Source organism: Xenopus laevis, chromosome 6L, assembly GCF_017654675.1.
Source record: "Xenopus laevis strain J_2021 chromosome 6L, Xenopus_laevis_v10.1, whole genome shotgun sequence".
In the NCBI taxonomy this organism is placed as follows: domain Eukaryota; kingdom Metazoa; phylum Chordata; class Amphibia; order Anura; family Pipidae; genus Xenopus; species Xenopus laevis.
Window position 1 is genome coordinate 25,407,764 of NC_054381.1, and position 20,918 is coordinate 25,428,681.

The 20,918-nt window shown below is 40.7% G+C and overlaps 1 protein-coding gene across 7 annotated transcripts in view; it reads right to left on the reverse strand.

Moving 5' to 3' along the window:
* The window catches only part of kiaa1217.L (KIAA1217 L homeolog), a 253,698-nt gene that overhangs the window by 165,240 nt on the left and 67,540 nt on the right, over positions 1 to 20,918 (reverse strand). For 6 of the 7 annotated variants that reach the window (XM_018267250.2, XM_018267251.2, XM_018267249.2 and 3 more), the window contains exon 2: positions 12,143 to 12,423. In XM_018267250.2, coding sequence (XP_018122739.1) covers positions 12,143 to 12,423 — 281 coding nt within the window. Of the gene's footprint in view, positions 1 to 2,130; positions 2,712 to 12,142; positions 12,424 to 20,918 lie in introns of those variants that run through there. The other variant, XM_018267256.2, reaches the window with a different exon arrangement.

Below are 20,918 nucleotides of genomic sequence, written 5' to 3' on the forward strand. Positions count from 1 at the left end.
AATCATAATGCACATTTATCTGGGAACTTTCTAACTGATATCTCATTAGTGTGTGGCATCACATGGCACCATTTCCCTGAACATAAATATCCCCTGGCTTTAAGAATGGCACAACTTTGCTAATTTATTCCAATAAGACTCAATATTATTTAAAAGGCCCCTACTGGGCTTAACAAACCAGGTTTGGACTGGGAGTCAAAACTGGACCTGGCATTCCAAGTACAGAGAGGCCCAAACTGCTCCCCACCAGCCCACTAAAGAGTGACTTTCTATGACATCTTATAGCAGTCCCTCTGGCATTCGCCAGAACCCACAGGTTGCCCGTCTGGGCCTGTAACAATACTCCACGTAGACATGAGACGTGGCACAGATTGGGAGTTTTAGATGTGAAATTTGTTAACTGCTACAGGATGGACCATAAACTGGCCAGAAAGATGAGGTATAAGTTCAAGCTGTGAGGAACAAGTGAGGAACAAAGGCACAGGGCAAAGTAGTCAGAGCTTATTAACAAGGTTTACTTGCTGCTGTATTATTCTACTAAAGATCTTTTGCAAGATTCAATCCATACCCAGAGTTTCCCCAGGGATAGGCCATGGACTGTGATGGTAGAAACAGTGGCTTTATTTAACACTTCCCATCACCAACACACATGAAGCCAAAAACAAACCACAGAACAAATTCTCTAGCCTCATAATGACAAGTGAGCAAGCACAATGGCTCTTTCTGCACCCTGGTACCTCCAAAATCCAGGGCCGGATTTACATAGTGGGCGCCCCTAGACCCACTGCCGTTCGTCGCCCCTTTCCCCTCCCCTTTATTCGTGCAAATTTTCATTATCTGGACTGGAGCAATGGGGATTGATGCATGGGAAATTTAAAAAAGGATTGTATCTCCAGCGCATCCCCAGTGTTTTTGAACCAATGTGGATGTGGTTGGGCAGCATGCCGCCCCCCTAAAATCTTGCCGCCCTAGGCCCGGGTCTAGGTGGCCTTTCCACAAATCTGGGCCTGCCGAAATCTCTCACATATATATATTATGTACTGAAGCTACATTAATAGTTTGCCAATTATGACGAATACAATATATATGTTACATCTATAATAAATAGTTCTGCAACTTGTTTGAAACCACAATAACAGACTGGAGAAAGATTTCCTGCTCTGTACTCATGGAAATGTATTATTCTCACTATGTTCACTTGTCTGCACAAAAAGAAGATGAATAAATCTGGCTCTCCGAGCTCTCCCACTGCCAGTTGTCCCACTGCCCGCTTTTCTTGCCAACACATTGCCATATCCCGTGTATTACTGCAACTAACCTGAGCCTGTTTCCCTGCCACCTCCTCCTCTTGCCTTTAGACTGCAAACCCCTTCCCTCTGCTGCCTGAACCCCAATGTCTCTAAAATGATATCTACTAAACTACCCCTTAGGTTGCAAATGAAACATGAGAATACAGCATAGAATGTAAGGCATGAGTCTTGCATACGGCTTCACTTGCTTTATAAAAAAATACCTACCTGTACTAAAAGCTCACCAACACTAACTTAAACAGTGCACAGACAATGCTCCAGCAGCTTGGAAATTCCTACAAAAACAGTATATTTGTATTGTCTTTAATATTAAAGCAACGGAGCTTTAAGAATTATTGTCACTTTAAAGGGGATTTACTGCATAATAAAAATGCATTAATACAAAAATGTTGTTCAAAGCACACACACACACAATCATTTAAAAAAAATATTCAAAAAGTTATCGGTTCCTGTACTTGAAATCAGTATCTGCCTGGCAGTTCCTATTCACTGCACGGTGAAACAATGTAGCAAAAGGCAGTCGATTAACAGACCCGGAGAACTAACTTCTGCTACAATGTTTCCAAAGTCAGACCCTGAGAACTGAATACAAGGATAACCAAACCCAGCTTTCCAAAACAATTACATTTGATTTAATAATGGATTTATATTGGAAATTGATTGAGAATAACATATTCTTTCATTCTGCAAAAACAAAAGTAAATTTTTTGGGTGCAGATCCCTTTTCAGATTCTGAGCAGCTTCCAGCGGGCACACTTGTAGCAGTGCAGTTACAGTAAATGGGACACAGGACTGGTCCTGTAGACAAATACCACCCTACCTGTTTTCCTGTAGGGGTCCAGCAGAAGCAGCAGCATGACCAGTTGAGGCAATGAGTTCTGTAATCCTTTCTTACTGTCAGGTAGAACACAAACACATCCCAGTCCTGTGCTCACTTGAAAACAGCTTCCAGCCTATTGGATTTTCCCCCCTAAGCTCTCTAACATGTAACTTTGGCTGCCTTAACATGCTTCCCCAATTGTGACATCATACCATCCCTATGGTTACTTTAACTCCACCTGGCAGACTACACACACACTCACATAGAAGTTACTGGTGGCCAATAAAAGAATGGCGTGGAATTCTAGCTGCAATTAGTAAGCGCTTATGCCTTCCTGACTTGTCACCACCTCAATGTGCGGCTGCTCAGGCTTAGAATTTCTCCCCCCTGTGAACCTGATGAGTTCTGTAAGGGGCCACTGGGCCTGAATGTAACAATAGGTGATTCGTTATCTGCCCCTCCCTGTCTGACAATGTATCTGCTAGCTGTGCCGCAACCTTCCCCTTGCCAGGTAAGTTAGGTGAGAGCTCCAAAGTTCAGCAGTTTGTTTTTTTTTAATCTTTGTAGCCTCTGGCCTACTTTCTCCATAAAAACAGAGCCAGTTTCCTTCTAGTAAAACAGGTTATTCCAGGCATGCCTAACTCATTGGACTACAACTCCCAGCACCTCTTGGGAACTAAATACTAAACAGTCAAAATGTTTTTGTTTTGCTCACTCAAAACATGGGATCAACAGAATATTGTTGGCAACAGTTTTCAGCCCATTTCCACATTTTTAGTAGAGAATCACCAGTGCCAGATATTTAAAGATATTCCCATTATGACTAAGAAATCTTTGCATCAGATGGCACTTTACCAGGAGTGGCAAATAATTGTCCCTGGCACAATTAAAGGGCATTGGTACATGACATGTATTCAAGCATTTTGCCGCTAGGTTTGCCACCTTTTCCAGAAAAAAATACCGGCCTTCCTATATATTTATAATTTTGCCTATTAATAACATTGGGATCAACCATCAATTTTTACCGGCCAGGTGGCAACCCTATTTGCTGCCCGGATGATTTCTAGCTTGGCAGATGTGGCAAGTCCTTGACCTCCCGGGGCCACTGCTATGGTCAGAGGAATTCCCATGTTAGAGGCAAATTCAAGCATTTTACCATATACCCAGCAAGCTGGAGGTGGTGCTGACACTTGAATACATGCCTTGTGCCATTGTTTTAAGAGACACATTTTTGTTTTGTTTTTTAACTGGAATATGGCCCATGCCATGGGGTGCTGAACCATGGTCTTCCCTGATTACCTGATTCAATGTCAGAGGATTTGTGCCACTCTTGAGTGAGGAAAGATGGCAGTGACCAGGGCTACACATATTGTTACATGTGACATCGGGCCTGGACTGGGAGTCAAAATCGGCCCTGGCATTTCAAGTATGCAGAGGCCCAACCAGTCCCCCATCAGCCCAATAAATATTGACTGTCTATGGCATCTTATAACAGCCCCTCTGGCTTTTGCCAGAATCACCATTTTGCCAGTTTGGGCTTGCATGACATATTCTGTATAGTGATGGGCGAATTTCTCCAATTTCACTTCCCCAAAAAATTTGTGAATTTCCCTGGAAAAAAAACGGCGAAACATTTGTGAATATCTGGATGCTTCTCATTTGTCTGAGGCACTGACTCTTTATGAGATGCGGTTACAGTTTGCTTGAGCCTGTGCATATCTGTGCCAAGTCATAATTACTGGATAAATCATTTAAGGTCTGGCCTTAACTTTGAGAATAGGATTTTATTCATACACATAATGAAACAATTTATTAGTCAGTGTCACTCTGGGTCCCTATACCTCCAGCGGAGTCCCTTGAAAGCTCTGGGCCCTTCCTGCAGAAACATCTTCGGAGATCAAGACTCAAACAGTCCCTCCTCCCATTGACGTAACTAGATGTTACTGGGCCCCAGAGCAAATTTAATTTAGTGCCCCAAAACATTGGTAAGTTGACCTATTGCACCAAATATATTGAAATTGCTCTTCAAATGGATAACCAGATATAATAATGCATATTTTTTACTGTGATATCCATCTTGTAGTTCTACATCTATTAATAAAAAAAACATACCGCGCAACTGTCCCGTTTTTCTCAGGACAGTCCTGATTTTGACAGCTCAACCCGAAGTCCCGGGTTTTTTACTGAAATGACCTGACTTTATCTTTCATCTCCTGTGCTGAGCAATATACAAAGTTTCTAATTTAATTGGCTTTTGGCAGACAACCCAGAATAGCTCATTTCACGAGGCGTGATAGAGGCGATTCATGTCAAGGTGGAGAAACCATCCCTGAACAGAGACGGGGGCCTTCGACACCACCTGTCTGCTACATACAATGCTGTTCTAACATCTGTACCCCGGCGGTTTAAGAACACTTCACACTTCCATTCATGCAACTCTCTCTTTCTAGGAGTTGCATGACACATTGGATAATCCTATCACAGTAACTACACAGAATCTACACCTCTGTGAATTTCTTCAGAGGTCGCCTCTTTGAAGAGTTACAATGTGCCATTGTGATTGGATTAGTGGAAGAGTTTACATGACGAGAACTTCCCACACCAGTCAGTTGAACTGAAGAAACTGCTCGGATGAGTAGTGAAACGTCTTCATTGATTACTCAGCAAGTCCAGTTGTTTTAGATTTACCTATACTAGATATACCATGACCTGGATGAATGAAAATCTTCATAGTCAGATCATTAGATACTTTTTTTTAACAATTTAAGATAAGCAAAGAAGCAATTTAAGATAAGCAGGTCTCTTGGGGAAACTGTGATTTGCAGCTTAAAGATGAATTCACCTGCATTAGCAAAACTGTAATAACACATTAAAACCACAGAAATGTGTTCATAACCTGGCATATTTTGTAAAATTGAAACGGTAATTGGGGGGGGTGTGGCCACCAAAATGGGTGTGGTCAAAAACAATTGCCAAATATTTTTTATCCCTCTATCTATTTCTAAAATGTTGGTAGGTATGAACTATTGAAAATACATTTCTAGTTAATTATGCCCTTACTGGGCCCCCTTCACTCCTGGGCCCCCTTGTAGCCACAGAAACTGCTTCATTGCCTTACACCCTTGCCTCCTCCCCACTCACTACCTGCTGGCGGGGCATCTCTTCATTTTGCTGAAGTTTATGTTAGGAGAAGGGCTGGGGAAAATGGGAAAGCAGACCCCACGGGCCGGGCCCCCTGTTGCCCGGGTTCCCCATTGAGCGTGGGGTCTGCTGTGTATGTAGTTACTAGTGATGTGCGGGCCGACCCGACACCCGTGGGACCCGTGGATTTACCCGCAGGTCAGGCGTGTTCGGTCTGAACTTGCATGCTCCTTTCCGCTGGGACGGATGTGGTTTGAGCTTTTCTTACTGCTCTCGCCCGCGACCTTCCAAATGCCAGTTTGTGACTACCGGGTTGAGTTTTTATAGACGTGCACCTCTCGCCTGCCCCTTTTGTGATGTCATCGGTGGGGCGGGGCAACGCGAGTCTAGAAAAGAGACCTGGAAGTTGGCGCGGGTTGCTTCACCACTAGTAGTTACACCATTGTATACCTCCTAGGACTCTCCCCTATGGTCCCAGGGTCTGCTTTCTCTATAGTAATGCCATCCTAATTTGTCCTAATTAAACACAATGCGGCTGAACCTGCCAGCTTAACCCAATCAGAAGCAGTAGTTAATAACCAGTAGCCTGTAGTCTCTAATGCCAAGTTCTCTTCTCATTGTCAATACATAGATTTTGTTTTCTAACTTGCCAGATGCCATGGGGCACAGGTATTAAAAAGACCTTGAACTATGAGCAGCACCACAAACTTTCAGAATGTACTGCCACTGCCACTTTCTATATCTGTCATTATCCTGTGTTTCAGTAGTTCTTGTAGGCAGCTTGTGAAGCCATAAAAGAAAGCCAGCTTTGCACAGCGAACTGAGATTAAAAGAGGAGCCTGAAATTTCAGCTTCCAATTATAACAGGGATTGGCATCATTTGGCATATGTCTTGTAGTAGAACTGCAACCCCCAGGATACTCCTGCTGTGTTTCCATGGGGAAAGTGAGAACTGTTGCTATGCAGCAGCCTTATATTTATGTTTTGCCCTCTTTAGCTCGGTAGTTGTTCATGAGAAGGTAATTTCTCTTGAAGGCTCATGGGACCAGAAAGAGTATGGATTTCTATGCACTGCAGAAGCTGCAAGCTGGAGTGGAAACACCTGAAGAGAAGCAAGTGAAACATCTGCAACAGGGGTATCGTCATACATTTATTTGTAAATATTAATCTGTAAGTTACAGAAAAAAAAAAATATTAATTCCTTCAACCATAGTGGAGCTTTACCTATTTTAATGGGGTTGTACCCTAAAAGGGCAAAAAAGTTGACCCTTTTCTACAACTTGAGGAATTCAACACCATATATAGAATATGACAAACCACTTCCCCACTCTGCAATGATTTATTGGGGGCACTTGGAACACACAGTCTGAGCTTGAAGCGATATTTAGAATGGTTTTGTACTGAGGAACATTACTGTGAACCCCTTACTTTTAATTGTTTATTGTAGGGGGCCACCAATTTTTAGTCAATTTTCAATCAGTCACAGTCATTGAGGTTGATTAAGTTTGTGAAACGAGTCTTGTGATGTTGCTCTGCTTAGAGCTGACCAGAAAAATGTCAGACGACTCTTCTCTGCTCAGTAACTTCAACTTCAGAAGACTTTCCTCTTCTGTCATTTTTCTTCCAACTGTTGGCCAAAATGAACAGCAGGTGGCGCTGTGATGTTGACATTACACTGTAGTGCTGGTTATTGACCCACATTGCTGACAATACAGGGAGTATGGGAGTATTAATATGTTTATGGGGGAATGTTTGGCCCTATTGGACATATTATACCTCCCAACCATCCCATTTGCAGGGGACAGTCCCAATTTTGACAGCTCAGCCCGCAGTAGTGATGGGCGAATTTCTCCCGTCGAACGGCGAAAAATTAGCAAAACTTGATCTTTGAAGCCTGTGTTAATTCTGATGTTTGCATCAATTTTGACGCCGGCGTTAAAGTCAATGGGCACCCGAATAGTTTACGTGCTATGGTTTTGACACAATCGACTTTTTTGGCGCGCGTCATAATTTTTTTGCCATCAGCGAAATTTCGCGGGAGCTTCTCGAATTTATTCGCCGGCAGCAAAACGTGGAAATTTGATGCAAAACTTTTATTTGCACATGACTAGTCTAAAACAAATAAATAAGAGACTTTTTGGCAGAGAGCCCAGGATATTCATCACCTGCACATTTGCAACTATTTAAGATAAACAAAGAAACAATTGCAACAATTGAAGATAAGCAGGTCTCTCGGGGGAACTCTGACTTGCATCTTAAAGAGCAATTTCACCTTCATTAGCAAAATTGAAATAACACATAAAACATGATTCTAAAACCCCCACAATTTTTTTTTTAAATGGACATGCTATTTAGGGGCGTGGCCACAAAATGGGTGTGGTCAAAACTTTTTGTCCCTATTTCCAATTTTCAAATGTTGGGAGGTATGGGCATATGCATATCAGTTATGGGAATACAGCACATGATCTTTTCCCAGTGGTGGTTTCAAACATAACCATGTGTTGTTTTGGCCCCAATAATCTGCCAGCTCTGCATGGAGTGGCTGTAACATAATGAGTAAGTGTCCCAGTGACATGAAACGCGTTAGACGAGAGATGCTTATATAAATAACAGTTTCATATTTTTACTCATTTTTTGGTCTGATCTATGCGTGACCTATCAGAGTGCCTTGCTCCAACATTTTTGTTTATCTATTTACGGATTGTCCGCTCCCTTGGGCTGAGGGCCTGGGGCAGGAACACCTGGGCCACCTATGTAATTTGGTGAGTTACTTCATTGGTGAAGCTTTTATGCTTAAATATGTATTTGGCCATAACATAATCCCATGAATGACCCCTTCCTCAAGACTAGTGATGGGCGAATTTATTCGGCAGGCGCGAATTCGATGCGAATTTGCGCGATTCGTCGCCAGCGAATAAATTCGCGAAACGCATGCGAAAATTCGCCCAAAAATGAGACGCCAGCGCCGTTTCGCGCATTTTTCGCCGTTTCTCGAATTTCGCACTAAATACGCAAATTTTCCGGCAAAGCAAAACGGCGCAAATTCGCCCATCACTACTCAAGACATTTAATAGGGAAACTAATGAGTAAAATATAGCTAATTATACATGACTTGTCTTCCCTTTCATACATAAAGTGCAACATTACGGATATGATAAGAACTCCTATTTGTGCTATTACCATATCAGTTATAGTGGTGCTTTCACAGCCATTAGCAAAGTAAATATCACAGCCCATTCATTTCCAATAGGTTATCTGTGCCACATGTCAATAAACAGGATAAATAGTATGTGACAGGGCACAAAGCTCACATGACATGACTTAGGGAAAACATTACAATGAAGCAACTAATTCCCCATAATTCCACTTTGGCTCCAAAATTGCCGTGAGACCCAATTACTATAGAGACATGGCAGAATAGCGCATAGAACCTGCTGTGCTGGAAACAACATGTTCTATACGGAATGTCCCCTTTATTTCTAAAAAGGAGGACTGTTTAAAATGTAAGAATCAGAACAGATTGGGTTGACGTTCTCCTTTGCAGTTCATATTTAAGGCTCCCCCAACTCATAACCAGGTGACAGATACATACAGGTATGGGATCTGTTATCCAAAATGCTTAGGACCTGGGGCTTTCCAGATAAGGGATCCTTACATAATTTGGATCACCATTCTAAACAATTATTTAAACATTAAAACCCAATGGGATTTTTTTTCCTTCGATTTCTTACAAGATAGTACAAGGTACTGTTTTATTATTACAGAGAAAAGGGAAATCATTTTTAAAAATCTGAATTATTTGATTGAAATGGAGTCTATGGGAGATGGCCTTCCTGTTATTTGGAACTTTCTGGATAACAGATCCTATATCTGTACAATATTATCATGGAAATTACCTTGCTATAATGTTCCAGCAGTGTGTAGAACAGCAAATTAAAATGAACCGTATGCTGATTCCATTCAGGCTGGGCTCCCTCGCTGTATTTGGGTTTGGGGGCAACCTCACATATACAATTCTGTTGCACGATAAATAATTCACTTTAAACAAATACTCTCGAATTAGAAGTATTTGAACATTACTAAGAAACCCATATGGACACTAGATTAAATTCCTTCTCAATTATCACAGACAAATATTGCCTTTATTATCATTACCAGATAAATTGATAGATAAGCCATGTTCCCAGCTAGCTCCGACTCATACGACTTATTGTTGCAGAGAAATTCCTTTTCACTAGCTATACTTTGGTGAGCTCTGCGCAGAATTTCTCCAGATAAAGCAGTATAAAGCTACTATTGTTTCTCCAGATTAGCACTCTCTGTCCAGCATATTAGCTATATTTTGACCTTTCTTGAGACAAAATATACCTTTTTATTACTAAGGTTTATCTAGCCTATCTTTTGGCTTTCTCTGGGACAAGTCCTCTCTCATACCCCCTTGGAAATAATTATGCTTATTTCATCAAGCTCCATGTACCATGTAGTCACATTTCTATGTAACACAGAAGGCTAGCAATGCTTCTGGAGACAAAAATTGTGTGGCTTTAAGGATACATCTTTTTAACTGGTCTGAAACACACAACGTAAAGGGCACGTAAAGCCAAAAAAATAAAATCCAATTTTTACTTTCTTTAATGAAAAAGAAACCTATCTCCAATATACTTTAATTAAAAAATGTGTACCGTTTTTTTAAGAAACCTGCCTGTATGCAGTAAAATTCTCCCTTCATTTACTGCTGTGGATAGGAATTGTCAGACGGTCCCTAACTGCTGAGCAGGGAAACAATCATACTTATGAACAGCAGGGGGAGCCCCCGCCTTACTTCCCAGCCATGCAGAACTCAAGCAGCTTTGTTTATGACGATCCCTAAGCAGCCCAGACCACACTGAGCATGTGCACAGTCTAAGTCTTGCAAATATGTTTAACAAAGTTATAAGATGGTGACCCCCTGTAGCCAACTTTGAAAGCATAAATCATTTGTTTGATTAGGCTTGTGGTGCAGTAAGTTCATGTTTATATTTAGTATACAAAATACAGCATTTCTAGCCTTATTCTATTTTAGACTTTACATGCCCTTTAAATCCCCAATGTCCTTTTGTGGATAACAAAGCAGTAAGAAAATGATTAAAGGTGTATTTGGCTGTATGAAGCCTTATAGAAGCGAAACGCGTCGCAGTATCTAGGCGGTGTGTCATTCCTAAGGTTGAAACTAAATTTTTGGTGAATTTACCCGAAAATCGTGAAATCGTGAAAATCGGCAAGCTGCCGGGACTCCGTAAATCGTGAAATCACGAAAAACGATAAATTGCTGGGATTCAGTGTGAGCAAGTTCGGAGTTTTGAGCTCCGCAGTGGAATGCACGCGCTGAGACACATCAGACGCCATTTTGAATTTTCGGAAAGAGGTATCTCTAATTTTGGTTCTGTACAAGTGGAGACATTACGAAAAGGCTATTGGATCCAACGCACTAAGTGATCGTGCCCCACTGTACCTTTGAGGAAAGACCGGAATGCAGGATCTGGTGAGATCAGTCCATTATTGGGGGGCACGTGTAACTGGAAAGAGAGGGGGTGTGGGGGACACCCCATTTAACCCCTTTGTAACCTTCTCTACATAATAAGCCTGGCAACTCATTTGGGAAAATTACCTCTCATTTAATTACCAAATTGGAGAACTATAACTCACACCATAATACTCCCAAATTGGAGAATTATAACTCACACCAACTTTGCTCTATATTATTGTTGTCGCAAGACTGGAGGAATCATTCAATACAACCTAGGAGATTTTGGAAAATTCCTATTACTGTGATTTTAAATAAGTGACCACCTACCTAAATCATTTTAAAATAATCTTTTATGTATTTATACTGTTATATGTTTGGTTCCTGGCCGGCCAGGTTTTAAATGGATAATTTAATAAAATTTGTATACTTTCAGAGTAACTTGGTCTCCAAATATACCTTTAATCATTTTCTTCTTGTTTCTGGAGACAAAATAACCATTTTCTGTTAATTTAAACTGGAAATTAGTGAGAACAGCCATACTGCTTGCCTGAACTGAGCCATATCTAAAAGCTGTATTCTCTATAGCAGCAATTCCCAATGCAGAGGTCATGGTCTATATAATATAAACAGACAAATGTGACTTAATCCTTTTTCTTCCAGCCGACGTAACTATAACCACAACAATGAAGTCAATGTACTAAAAGTTTCACTGAGTATAATTATTCCAGGGGTTAATACCGTTACCAAAGAAGATCCAGGTAAATACTTTAACCGTTGAAACCCGATTCCATTTTCTGCAAGAAACAACTTGGCTTTGCTGAACACGATACCCGGTGGTAAATGAGTTTAGTTTTTACTGGATTATGTCTATCATTTAGGAACTGAGCCCGTGAGCAGCACAGAATGACTGCTGGGATATAAAGAAAACAGCACAGGAGCACTAACACTGTGTTTACAGAGATTCAATTGTTTCTTTTAAAAACAACACAAACCCTGGATTAGAGTGTGCAATAACATGTTTCCCTGCAACACTAACAACATTTAGCCTGCAAGGTGTGTCATTTTTGCAATTCAGAGGCAACTTCAGATACGTTTCCCCCCTTTTGTCATATATATCTATATCTAAACATCAGTGGAGCTCGCTGCATGGAAAGAAGGACCCATGGGCCCTCCTGCTTTCAAGAAGGCAAGGTAATATCTAATAACCATGAGTACATTCAGCTTTACAAATTGATGGCATTATGCTGGGAGTTGGAGTATAACAGTACATACACTAATTCATTTCTATGAGTTCCAGTCATTGAAAATCTCTGTGCCATCAGTGGGTAATAAAGCCCAAGCCTACAGCCTGATTCCATCTCATACCTGATCTCTCAGCCGCTCCTGGTGGCCCATAATTGCAGTGGCATGATGAGGATATTTGTATTTGAGATGTTCCAAAAAGGCCTCTCTTTTCCTGTCCATATCCGATGTCTGCATTCCCAAAATCTCTTTAGAACTCCGAGGGCCACCTACAGTATGTCTCCGTGGAATATTCCGCCCAGACTTTTGTGGAATGTGACTGTTCCCATTAGAAAGATTCTCTTTTGACTGATGAAATTCTATATTTTCCAGGGAAGATCCTTGCATGCTATGTTTTGACTGGCCTGAAAAACAAGGACAAGTCTATTAGTCTATTAGATAATTAAGTGCATACAGGTATAGGTAATATACTGGAAACCCTTATCCAGAAAGCTCCGAACTATGAAAGCCCATCTCTCATAGGGGCAAATTCACTAAAGCGCGAAGCGCCTAACGCTAATGTAAATTCGCCAGCATGACGTCATTTTATTACTTTGCCGATTTACTAACGTGTGCTGGCTTAAATTCGCAAGCGAAGTGGACCTACTTTAGCACTACTTCGCACCCTTATGCCAGGTGAAGTTGCGATATGGTGAAGGGACGTAACTAAGCTAATTCACTAACTTGCGCATTTTACTGAACGTTACCTCTTGCGCCAGACTTGCCTTCGCCACCTCAGACCAGGCGAAGTGCAATAGAGTAGATAGGGATTGCTTCAAAAAAACCCCCAAAAAACGCTGACGTCTTTTCCTTTTTTAAGGGTGATAGGCTGAAAAAGATCGTAATTTTTTTGGGGGGTACCCTCCTTCCCCCTACATTTCCTAACATATGGCACCTAAACTATACAGTGGGCACATGTATAGGGCAATATAACAACTCTATTTTATTTTATGAAGCTTTCCCAGGCTTGTGTAGTGTAATGTATTTGCTGCTACATATTCGTCCATTGTACTTTAACTTGGCGCTGTATGCAAATTAGGCATCGCTAGTGTAACTTCGCTTTGCTTGACGAATTAACGCTAGCGCAACTTCGCTACTGTTCGCCTCCCTGAACTTCGGATTTTAGTGAATTAGCAGCGCCCTGACGAAACGTTGTCTGGTGAAGTGTGGCGAAGACTGCATTAGCGCAACTCCGCAGGTTAGTGAATTTGCCCCATAGACTCTATTATGATCAATTATTGCCTTTTTCTCTGTAGTAATGAACCTTGTACTTGATCCAAATTAAGATATAATGAATCCTAATTGGATGCAAACAATCCTATTGGGATTAATTAATGTTCAAATTGTTCAAAGACTTAAAGTATGGAGATCCAAATTTCAGAAAGATCTCTTATCTGGAAAACCCCATGTCTCGAGCAATCTAGATAACAGGTCGGCCCACACATCACTACTAGACATACTATTTGGTCCCACCCCTTTTGGAAAGAGTGACTGAAATCTAGCACTTCCTATAACCATGAGAGAGCTTTCTACATCTCTCTACTGACAGTTTGGACTCTTATTTTGCTCCAATTCCCTAGATTGGAAGGATGCAGTTGGTTAAAGGGTACTCAGACATGGACTTACTGCTGCCCGCTACAGAAGAGTGCAGTGTTTTGTCTTTAAACATTCCTGGGTACTTAATCAAGTCTTCTTTGGGTCATTGTCCTGCTGGAGACCCATGATCTTCAAAGGAAACCCAGCTTTTTGCCTTTGTAATCTCCTGATTTCATGCTGCCATGCACAGACCCAAGGCACCCAGTTTCTGGGGCAGCAAAGCAACCCCAAAACATCAGCCAGCCTATTCTATGATTAATTATATATTATATTTTAATAATTTGAAAAATTGCATGTGTCAATTTGTGGCCATAATTGTAAGGGATAAACCAATTGTGTCCACCACATAGCCAAAAAAATTCACTGCGGCAAATCCTGGGTGTGACGTGTGTCACTAAACGAAGTGATATCAGATGTGATGCTGTTGGTTTATAAGGCAACACAATGAAATATTTAATTATCATTATATGGGAATTGAAAACCTTTCTGTACAGAACTGTGCAAAGGACTAGAGATAATTCTAATAGCAAAAGCAACATTTCCTAAGAAATAAAGCTACTTAACCAAACAATGTCAAATTAAATCTCAACAAAGGAGATTACCAATACATTGCGGTTTTCCAAGCCGTGCTAAACCATTTATGCAATCAGCAGAAAATGATTTCCCTGCTTTTATGAGAAATAATTCTACATATGGAGAGCCCTTCTTACAGAGAACCCTTTGCTAGAGATGTCAGTGACATTCCCTGCAGCGGCAACCTTTTATAATTGAATTACATGGAGAGAGGCTCAGAGGAGGCAGTAAGATTAGAAGTATGTGCTGTGCCCACCAGTAAAAGTATTAAGTCGATCGCATTACAGCCTTGAAGGGCTCGGGCTCTGTGTTTGGTTCCAGCGAGGACACTATTTGCAAGGAGTGCAGATACACTCCAAAAACATACAGGCATGTTCATTGGCTCCTGATAAATTGACCATAGTGTGTGTAAATGTGATAGGGACCTTAGACTGCAGAACATGTCTACACTATATAAATTATAGATAATAAAAATAACAAACCTGAAAATACTGCAGTGGACAAAACAGACGTCATTTGCAACCGCAAGTATAGTAAGCAAAACAAGTGCAAAGTGCAAGCATAATGTATTTTTCCCTAAAATGTAGCATTTTATCCCCAGAATTCCAGTGTTGTTGCGATCTCCAGAAGGAGTTGCACTTGATGTTATAGTGGCAAATGCATCAAAATGAACGCACTTCAACATAAGTTGAACACAATTGCGCTGAAAGTCTGGTTGGCGTAATTTCCGCTGTTTGGCGTGAGAGTGACTTTAGACCGAAGTGCTCCTATTTACGTAGGTTGCCCTGTGTTAATTGGCACAGCAGCACTTGATTTGGAACAGGAGGAAGGCAGCAGCTTTCAAGTGCAACTATATAGAAGTATATAGAGAGCATTTTAAAGCAAGTACCTTAAACAAATGGGGTTTTATGGGCAACTGTCTATGGGGAAATTTACATTGATACAATTGCACCAGCGGATGTAAATGACTCCTAACATGTTCTATGATCTTAAAAGGATTCTGTTGCCGGAAAACATGTTTTTTTTCCTCAAAACACATCGGTTAATAGTGCTGCTTCAGCAGAATTCTGCACTGAATTCTATTTTTCATAATTTCAAACAGATTTTTTAATATTTATTTTGAAATCCAACATGCGGCTAGTTTTCCAGGTGCCCTCAGTCATGTGACTTGTGCTGTGATAAACGTCAGTCACTCTTTACTGCTGCACTGCATGTTGGAGTGATATCACCCCCTCCCTTTCCCCATTAGAAAAAACGAGGATGTGAAAGGTAATATATATATTTGTTATATAATCTGAATGAATTTCCATAAATAGCAGCACAAATGCCTAAACCACCCCCCTGTGCTCAGAACTTTGAACCCGTGTACTGATTATTTATAAACTGCACAGATCTGTTACAGAAGGATCTATGTTAGAGCTGTAACCAGTTCAATACAGGCACGGCCTCACCTCTCACCTTATAGAAACCTATGTTCTAGAAGGCAACAAAGATTAATATCAGTCTTGTGACATTATATTTATATAGTAAATATGTACAAATCTTAAACATGGATATAAAAAAAGGATATACCTGAATCACAGTTTCATACACTGTATATTTAGTTTCATACACTGTATATTTTGTTGTATGTTCAATTGTATATGTTCAGAATATTCATATGATTTCCAGTAGTCCATATTCAATATTGGGACTTGGCAAAACCATTTGCAGCTTCTTCTTGTATTATTTTCCTTTATTTATATAATGCTGATATATTCTGCAGCACTTCGCAGAGATTATGCATCATTCCCATGAGTCTCTGCCCTAGTGGAGTTTACAGTCTAAAGGCCCCTAAAAAAAAAAAAGGCAGATAAAAGCTGCCGACAGACTAAATCGGCAGCTTATTGGCCCGTGTGTGTGGCCATCCGTCGGTGGCCAAAAGTCGGCCAGATCTTGATCAGACAGGTTCAAAAATCCCGTCTGTGCCTTTCTGTGGTCCTGCCACCTCAATGTGGGCATATCGGGGAGAGATCTGCTTGTTTGGCGCCATCATCAAACGAGCAGATTTCTACGTCTATGGCCACCTTAAGGTTCCTATCACATTCACACACACACAAAAAGTCGGCCACATCTCAATCGGACAGGTTAAAAAATCCCGTCCATATCGGATGCATTATAATCCGATCGTTGGGCCCTAGGGCCCACAATCGGATCAGCCCGATATCACCCACCTCAATGTGGGCATATTGGGGAGAGATCATTTGGCGATGATCTCTACGTCTATGGCCACCTTAAGGATCCTATCACATTCACACACACACTGGGACAGTTTCATCAGGAACCAATTAACCTGCCTGCCTGTTTTGGCGTATGGAAGGGAAACCAGAATACCATGCAGACATGGGGAGAACATGCAAACTCCTTGCAGATGGTGCCATTGCTGGAATAAAACCCAGGACCCCAGCAATTTCTAGGCTCTGATCACATTCAGACACAGAGTTATTGTTACTGCATCTCACCAAGACCTCCTGTGAATGCACTAGTCTACTCCCATTACAGTTACTTTACACACTAACAATTCTAGTCCTAATTCAGGATCCCACAGCTGTGTGCCACCTAGAAGAAGAGAGGATGGCTGCAGTATAAGGTCAGAGACACACATGGAGATTCAGGGGAGATAAGTTGCCCGGCGACAAATCGTCTCTTCTTCGGGCGACTAATCTCCCCGCAATGCCTTCCCGCCAGCTAGAATTGAAATCGCCGGCAGGATGGCACTCAAAGCACTTTGTTTTCTGAAGTTGCCTCAAGAGGAAACTTCAGACGACTTCGGAAAACAAAGCGCTCTGAGTGGCATCCTGCCGGCAATTTAGATTCAACCGTCGGGGAGGCAATTCGGGGAGATTAGTCGCGCAAAGAAGAGGCGATTTGTCGCCGGGCCACTAAATCTCCCCGAATCTTCTCGTCTGTCTCTGCCCTTAGAAGGGAACTGATAAAGAATGATGCATGGCAAGACCAAATGGCAATAAATGGATAAACTCAACGGACCAGCTAATCTGTTCACATTACCAAGTAGATGCGGCACCCAAACACTAATATGGTTATCAAGGCTGTAAAATAACTTAAGCACTTAATTCTGACCAACCGTAAAGTAACCCTTGGGCAAGCAAATATATTCCTTTGGGAAGTACAAGCACAGTAGAGGGGCAGTCTGTTAGCTGCAGCCAACCGTAGCCACCAACTTGTTGATTTTAAGTTTGACCTACCAAAGGTAAGATATATAAGCAATATATTCAGATAGAATGAGTAATAATACAAGCACAATATATAATAGATTCCTAGGCCCTAAGGTGTTGGAAAACCAACACAGAGATTTGCGCAAAAAATAGCCCTTATTTAAGCCTTTTATTGACTGTATGACATTTACCAAATCTGCCTGCAAAGTTGTTAGCACCTGCAAGTCCATACCAACATTGAAGTAAATGTATTAACAGTGAGGAAAAAAACAACATGGCAATTAGCAGCTGGGAAAAAAAACAGCCTAACTGCAATTACTCTAAAAACATTGCAGCTAAAATTCAACCCTGTGTGTTATCTGGACCTAAACCTTATTTGGAAATGATTTTCCTCTCCAATATTTCCTGGAAAAGACAGCTAGAATTAGAATTAATTCTAACATCATAATAACTATAAGCATCACCATTACCATTCGCTGATTCTATACCACAAAGTCAAAAGCCAGTCCATTATTTCATGTTTAACATCGCTGTTTCATTTACTGATATGAGTCAAATACGATGGAAAACAGCCTACGGACGGCATAAGGGAAATAATCCATTTCAGATTCTGTGTGTATAATTGGATTACAATGAATGTATTTTGGCAAAGAACCTGTGCATTCCTGCACAGAGACAGAGAGAGAGACAGGGGAGACAGAGGAGTCAAGTCATATTGCAATTACTTTCATAATCACTATATTGAGTTTCTGATTCCTCCCTAGAAATGAAGCCGGAACTGTAACATAAGAGCAGGAAGTTAAGTTGTCCTCACTGTCCCAGCCTAAATATAGTCCAACATGGAAGGATTCCAGGGCAGCACTAACGCACTTTAATTTTTGTTTTTTTCCTGAGTCTAAACACACGTCCAGCATGACTCTCATTTCCATGTGGCCTTATTCTGACATGGTCATCTTCCTGTTCTTCTATGGGGGAGAGAAGTATTTTCTGTATCCCTTTATAGTTGACATGAAACAAAAGGACAGAGGCAAAATTTTAGGAGAATATAAGGCAGCACCATAAATACAGAAGAGAAATTTGATTCACTTACTCTCTTCCTCCCATGGAACACAAAATACATGGTTAGACTGATCTGCCAGGAGACCAATAGAATTGTTCCAGCCAAGAACAATTCCCATTAGCCCTTTCTTTTATTCACCTTAGAGCTATATGACACCTGTTACACTATTATATGAGTTGGCCCTTAATGGGCCCTTGATATTAGGTTCTCTGTTGGGCCTTACAAGGCCCCGTCTGATTAGTCATGTTCTAATCTCCTGATTCCCTTAGCCGATTCAGGGATCCAGAGCAGGAAGTCAGGAGTACAAAAGAAAATGACCCCTCCATCCAAAATGGGTGATTTTTGTGATATAAGAGCATACTGAATTCGATTACTGTTTTGTTAAAAAAAAAATCACGATTTGGATTTTTCCAGTTATGGGACCAATTTTTAAAAACTAAAATTTGCATGTTGAAAAACTGCGGTGGAAAAATACGAATGCAAATATACTCAAGAATAATATTCTTTGGAACATCGAGTAGTTGTGATGTATTAAGGAAAAAAAACCATGAAAAGCTTTTTTTTTTCCATTTTCTTATTCTGTTGTGTATTTTTTTTCTCAAATTAGTTAGTATTTAAGAGAAAAATTTGCACTGCTTTTGTCTGTGTTTTTTTTTTTGTTGTGCACATTTTCCCCACCCCCCAACCTTAAAAATTTGTCAAAATAGCTGCAGTCTTCCTGTTTCATTTGCAGGTAACTTTTACCACATTTCAGATGTTTACATTTTTTTTGTTCCAAATCTTAACTCCGCCAGGAATATCCTATGTTCCGTAGTTCCTAAAAATGCCAAAATCCCCCAAGAGCAGCTAATTTCTGTAACAGACAAGTTTTATTAGTTCCATTTATAGCTGCCTGGCAGGATGATGCTGATTATCTGCCCTTAGAAGCTACAAGAATGTACAATTCGTAGCTACAATTACACAATGGTTTGTCTCGGGGCTTCGAGGAAACAGTGATTGGCCAGTCAAGCCTCCATTCAGTACATTCCCTATTGTATTACTCTTCTGCACTATTACTAACACACTCTCTATTGCACTCAATCACAAGAGCAGCTGATGACTCAAAAAGCCAGAGAAAGCTGAGTATTTCAGGAATTCAGGCCCAAATTCATGAAGGTATAGAAAAATTTAGCAGGCTCTTCCAGGCAGACTTGTCAATTAAAAAGTATTTTTATTTCAGTGCACTAGGATACAGCCTAACGCATTTTGTATCAATAGGATACTTAAAGGGATACTGTCATGGTAAAAAAATTTTTTTTCAAAATGAATCAGTTTATAGTGCTGCTCCAGCAGAAATCTGCACTGAAATCCATTTCTCAAAAGAGCAAACAGATTTTTTTATATTCAATTTTGAAATCTGACATGGGGCTAGACATTTTGTCAATTTCCCAGCTGCCCCATGTCATGTGACTTGTGCCTGCACTTTAGGAGAGAAATGCTTTCTGGCAGGCTGCTGTTTTTCCTTCTCAATGTAACTGAATGTGTCTCAGTGGGACATGGGTTTTTACTATTGAGTGTTGTTCTTAGATCTACCAGGCAGCTGTTATCTTGTGTTAGGGAGCTGTTATCTGGTTACCTTCCCATTGTTCTTTTGTTTGGCTGCTGGGGGGGAAAAGGGAGGGGGGGTGATATCACTCCGACTTGCAGTACAGCAGTAAAGTTTATCAGAGCACAAGTCACATGACTTGGGGTAGCTGGGAAATTGACAATATCTCTAGCCCCATGTCAGATTTCAAAATTGATTATAAAAAAATCTGTTTGCTCTTTTGAGAAATGGATTTTAGTGCAGTATTCTGCTGGATCAGCACTATTAACTGATTCATTTTGAATTTTTTTTTTTCCCATGACAGTATCCCTTTAATCATAGGCTAGCCTATAATTTCAGAATTAATACAGAATGTTTTGTTTTCACCCAAAATTCTTTGTGTGCACCACAATTCGTTGTGTGCACTGGCCTCAAAATCTGTGTGCACATGTATAAACGCACACATTATCGGGAACATTGCTTATAAAGTACCCAGATGACAGTGATTCAGATGCCTATTCATAGCATGCTGGGAAAAACATGAAAGAAAAGCCATAAGGCATAATTGGATTTATTTGAGCAAGTTTGAACCAAACTCTGATACAAGATGCACAGGCCGATGCACACTGCCTGGATTCCGTGCATACCAACGGCAACACAATCTGCCTTAAACGCATTTTTTGGCGCTGCATTCCCATTAACGTTCCTAGGCTGTTACCCATTGTAGGTACAAAATGTTGGAAGGCGCACACTCACAATAATATGTATATGCAAAAAATAGGAAAGTGGATCGCACATTCTATATCAAATAAAAGGGTTTTATTTGTCGAAAAAGAAAAGCGTTTACAAAAT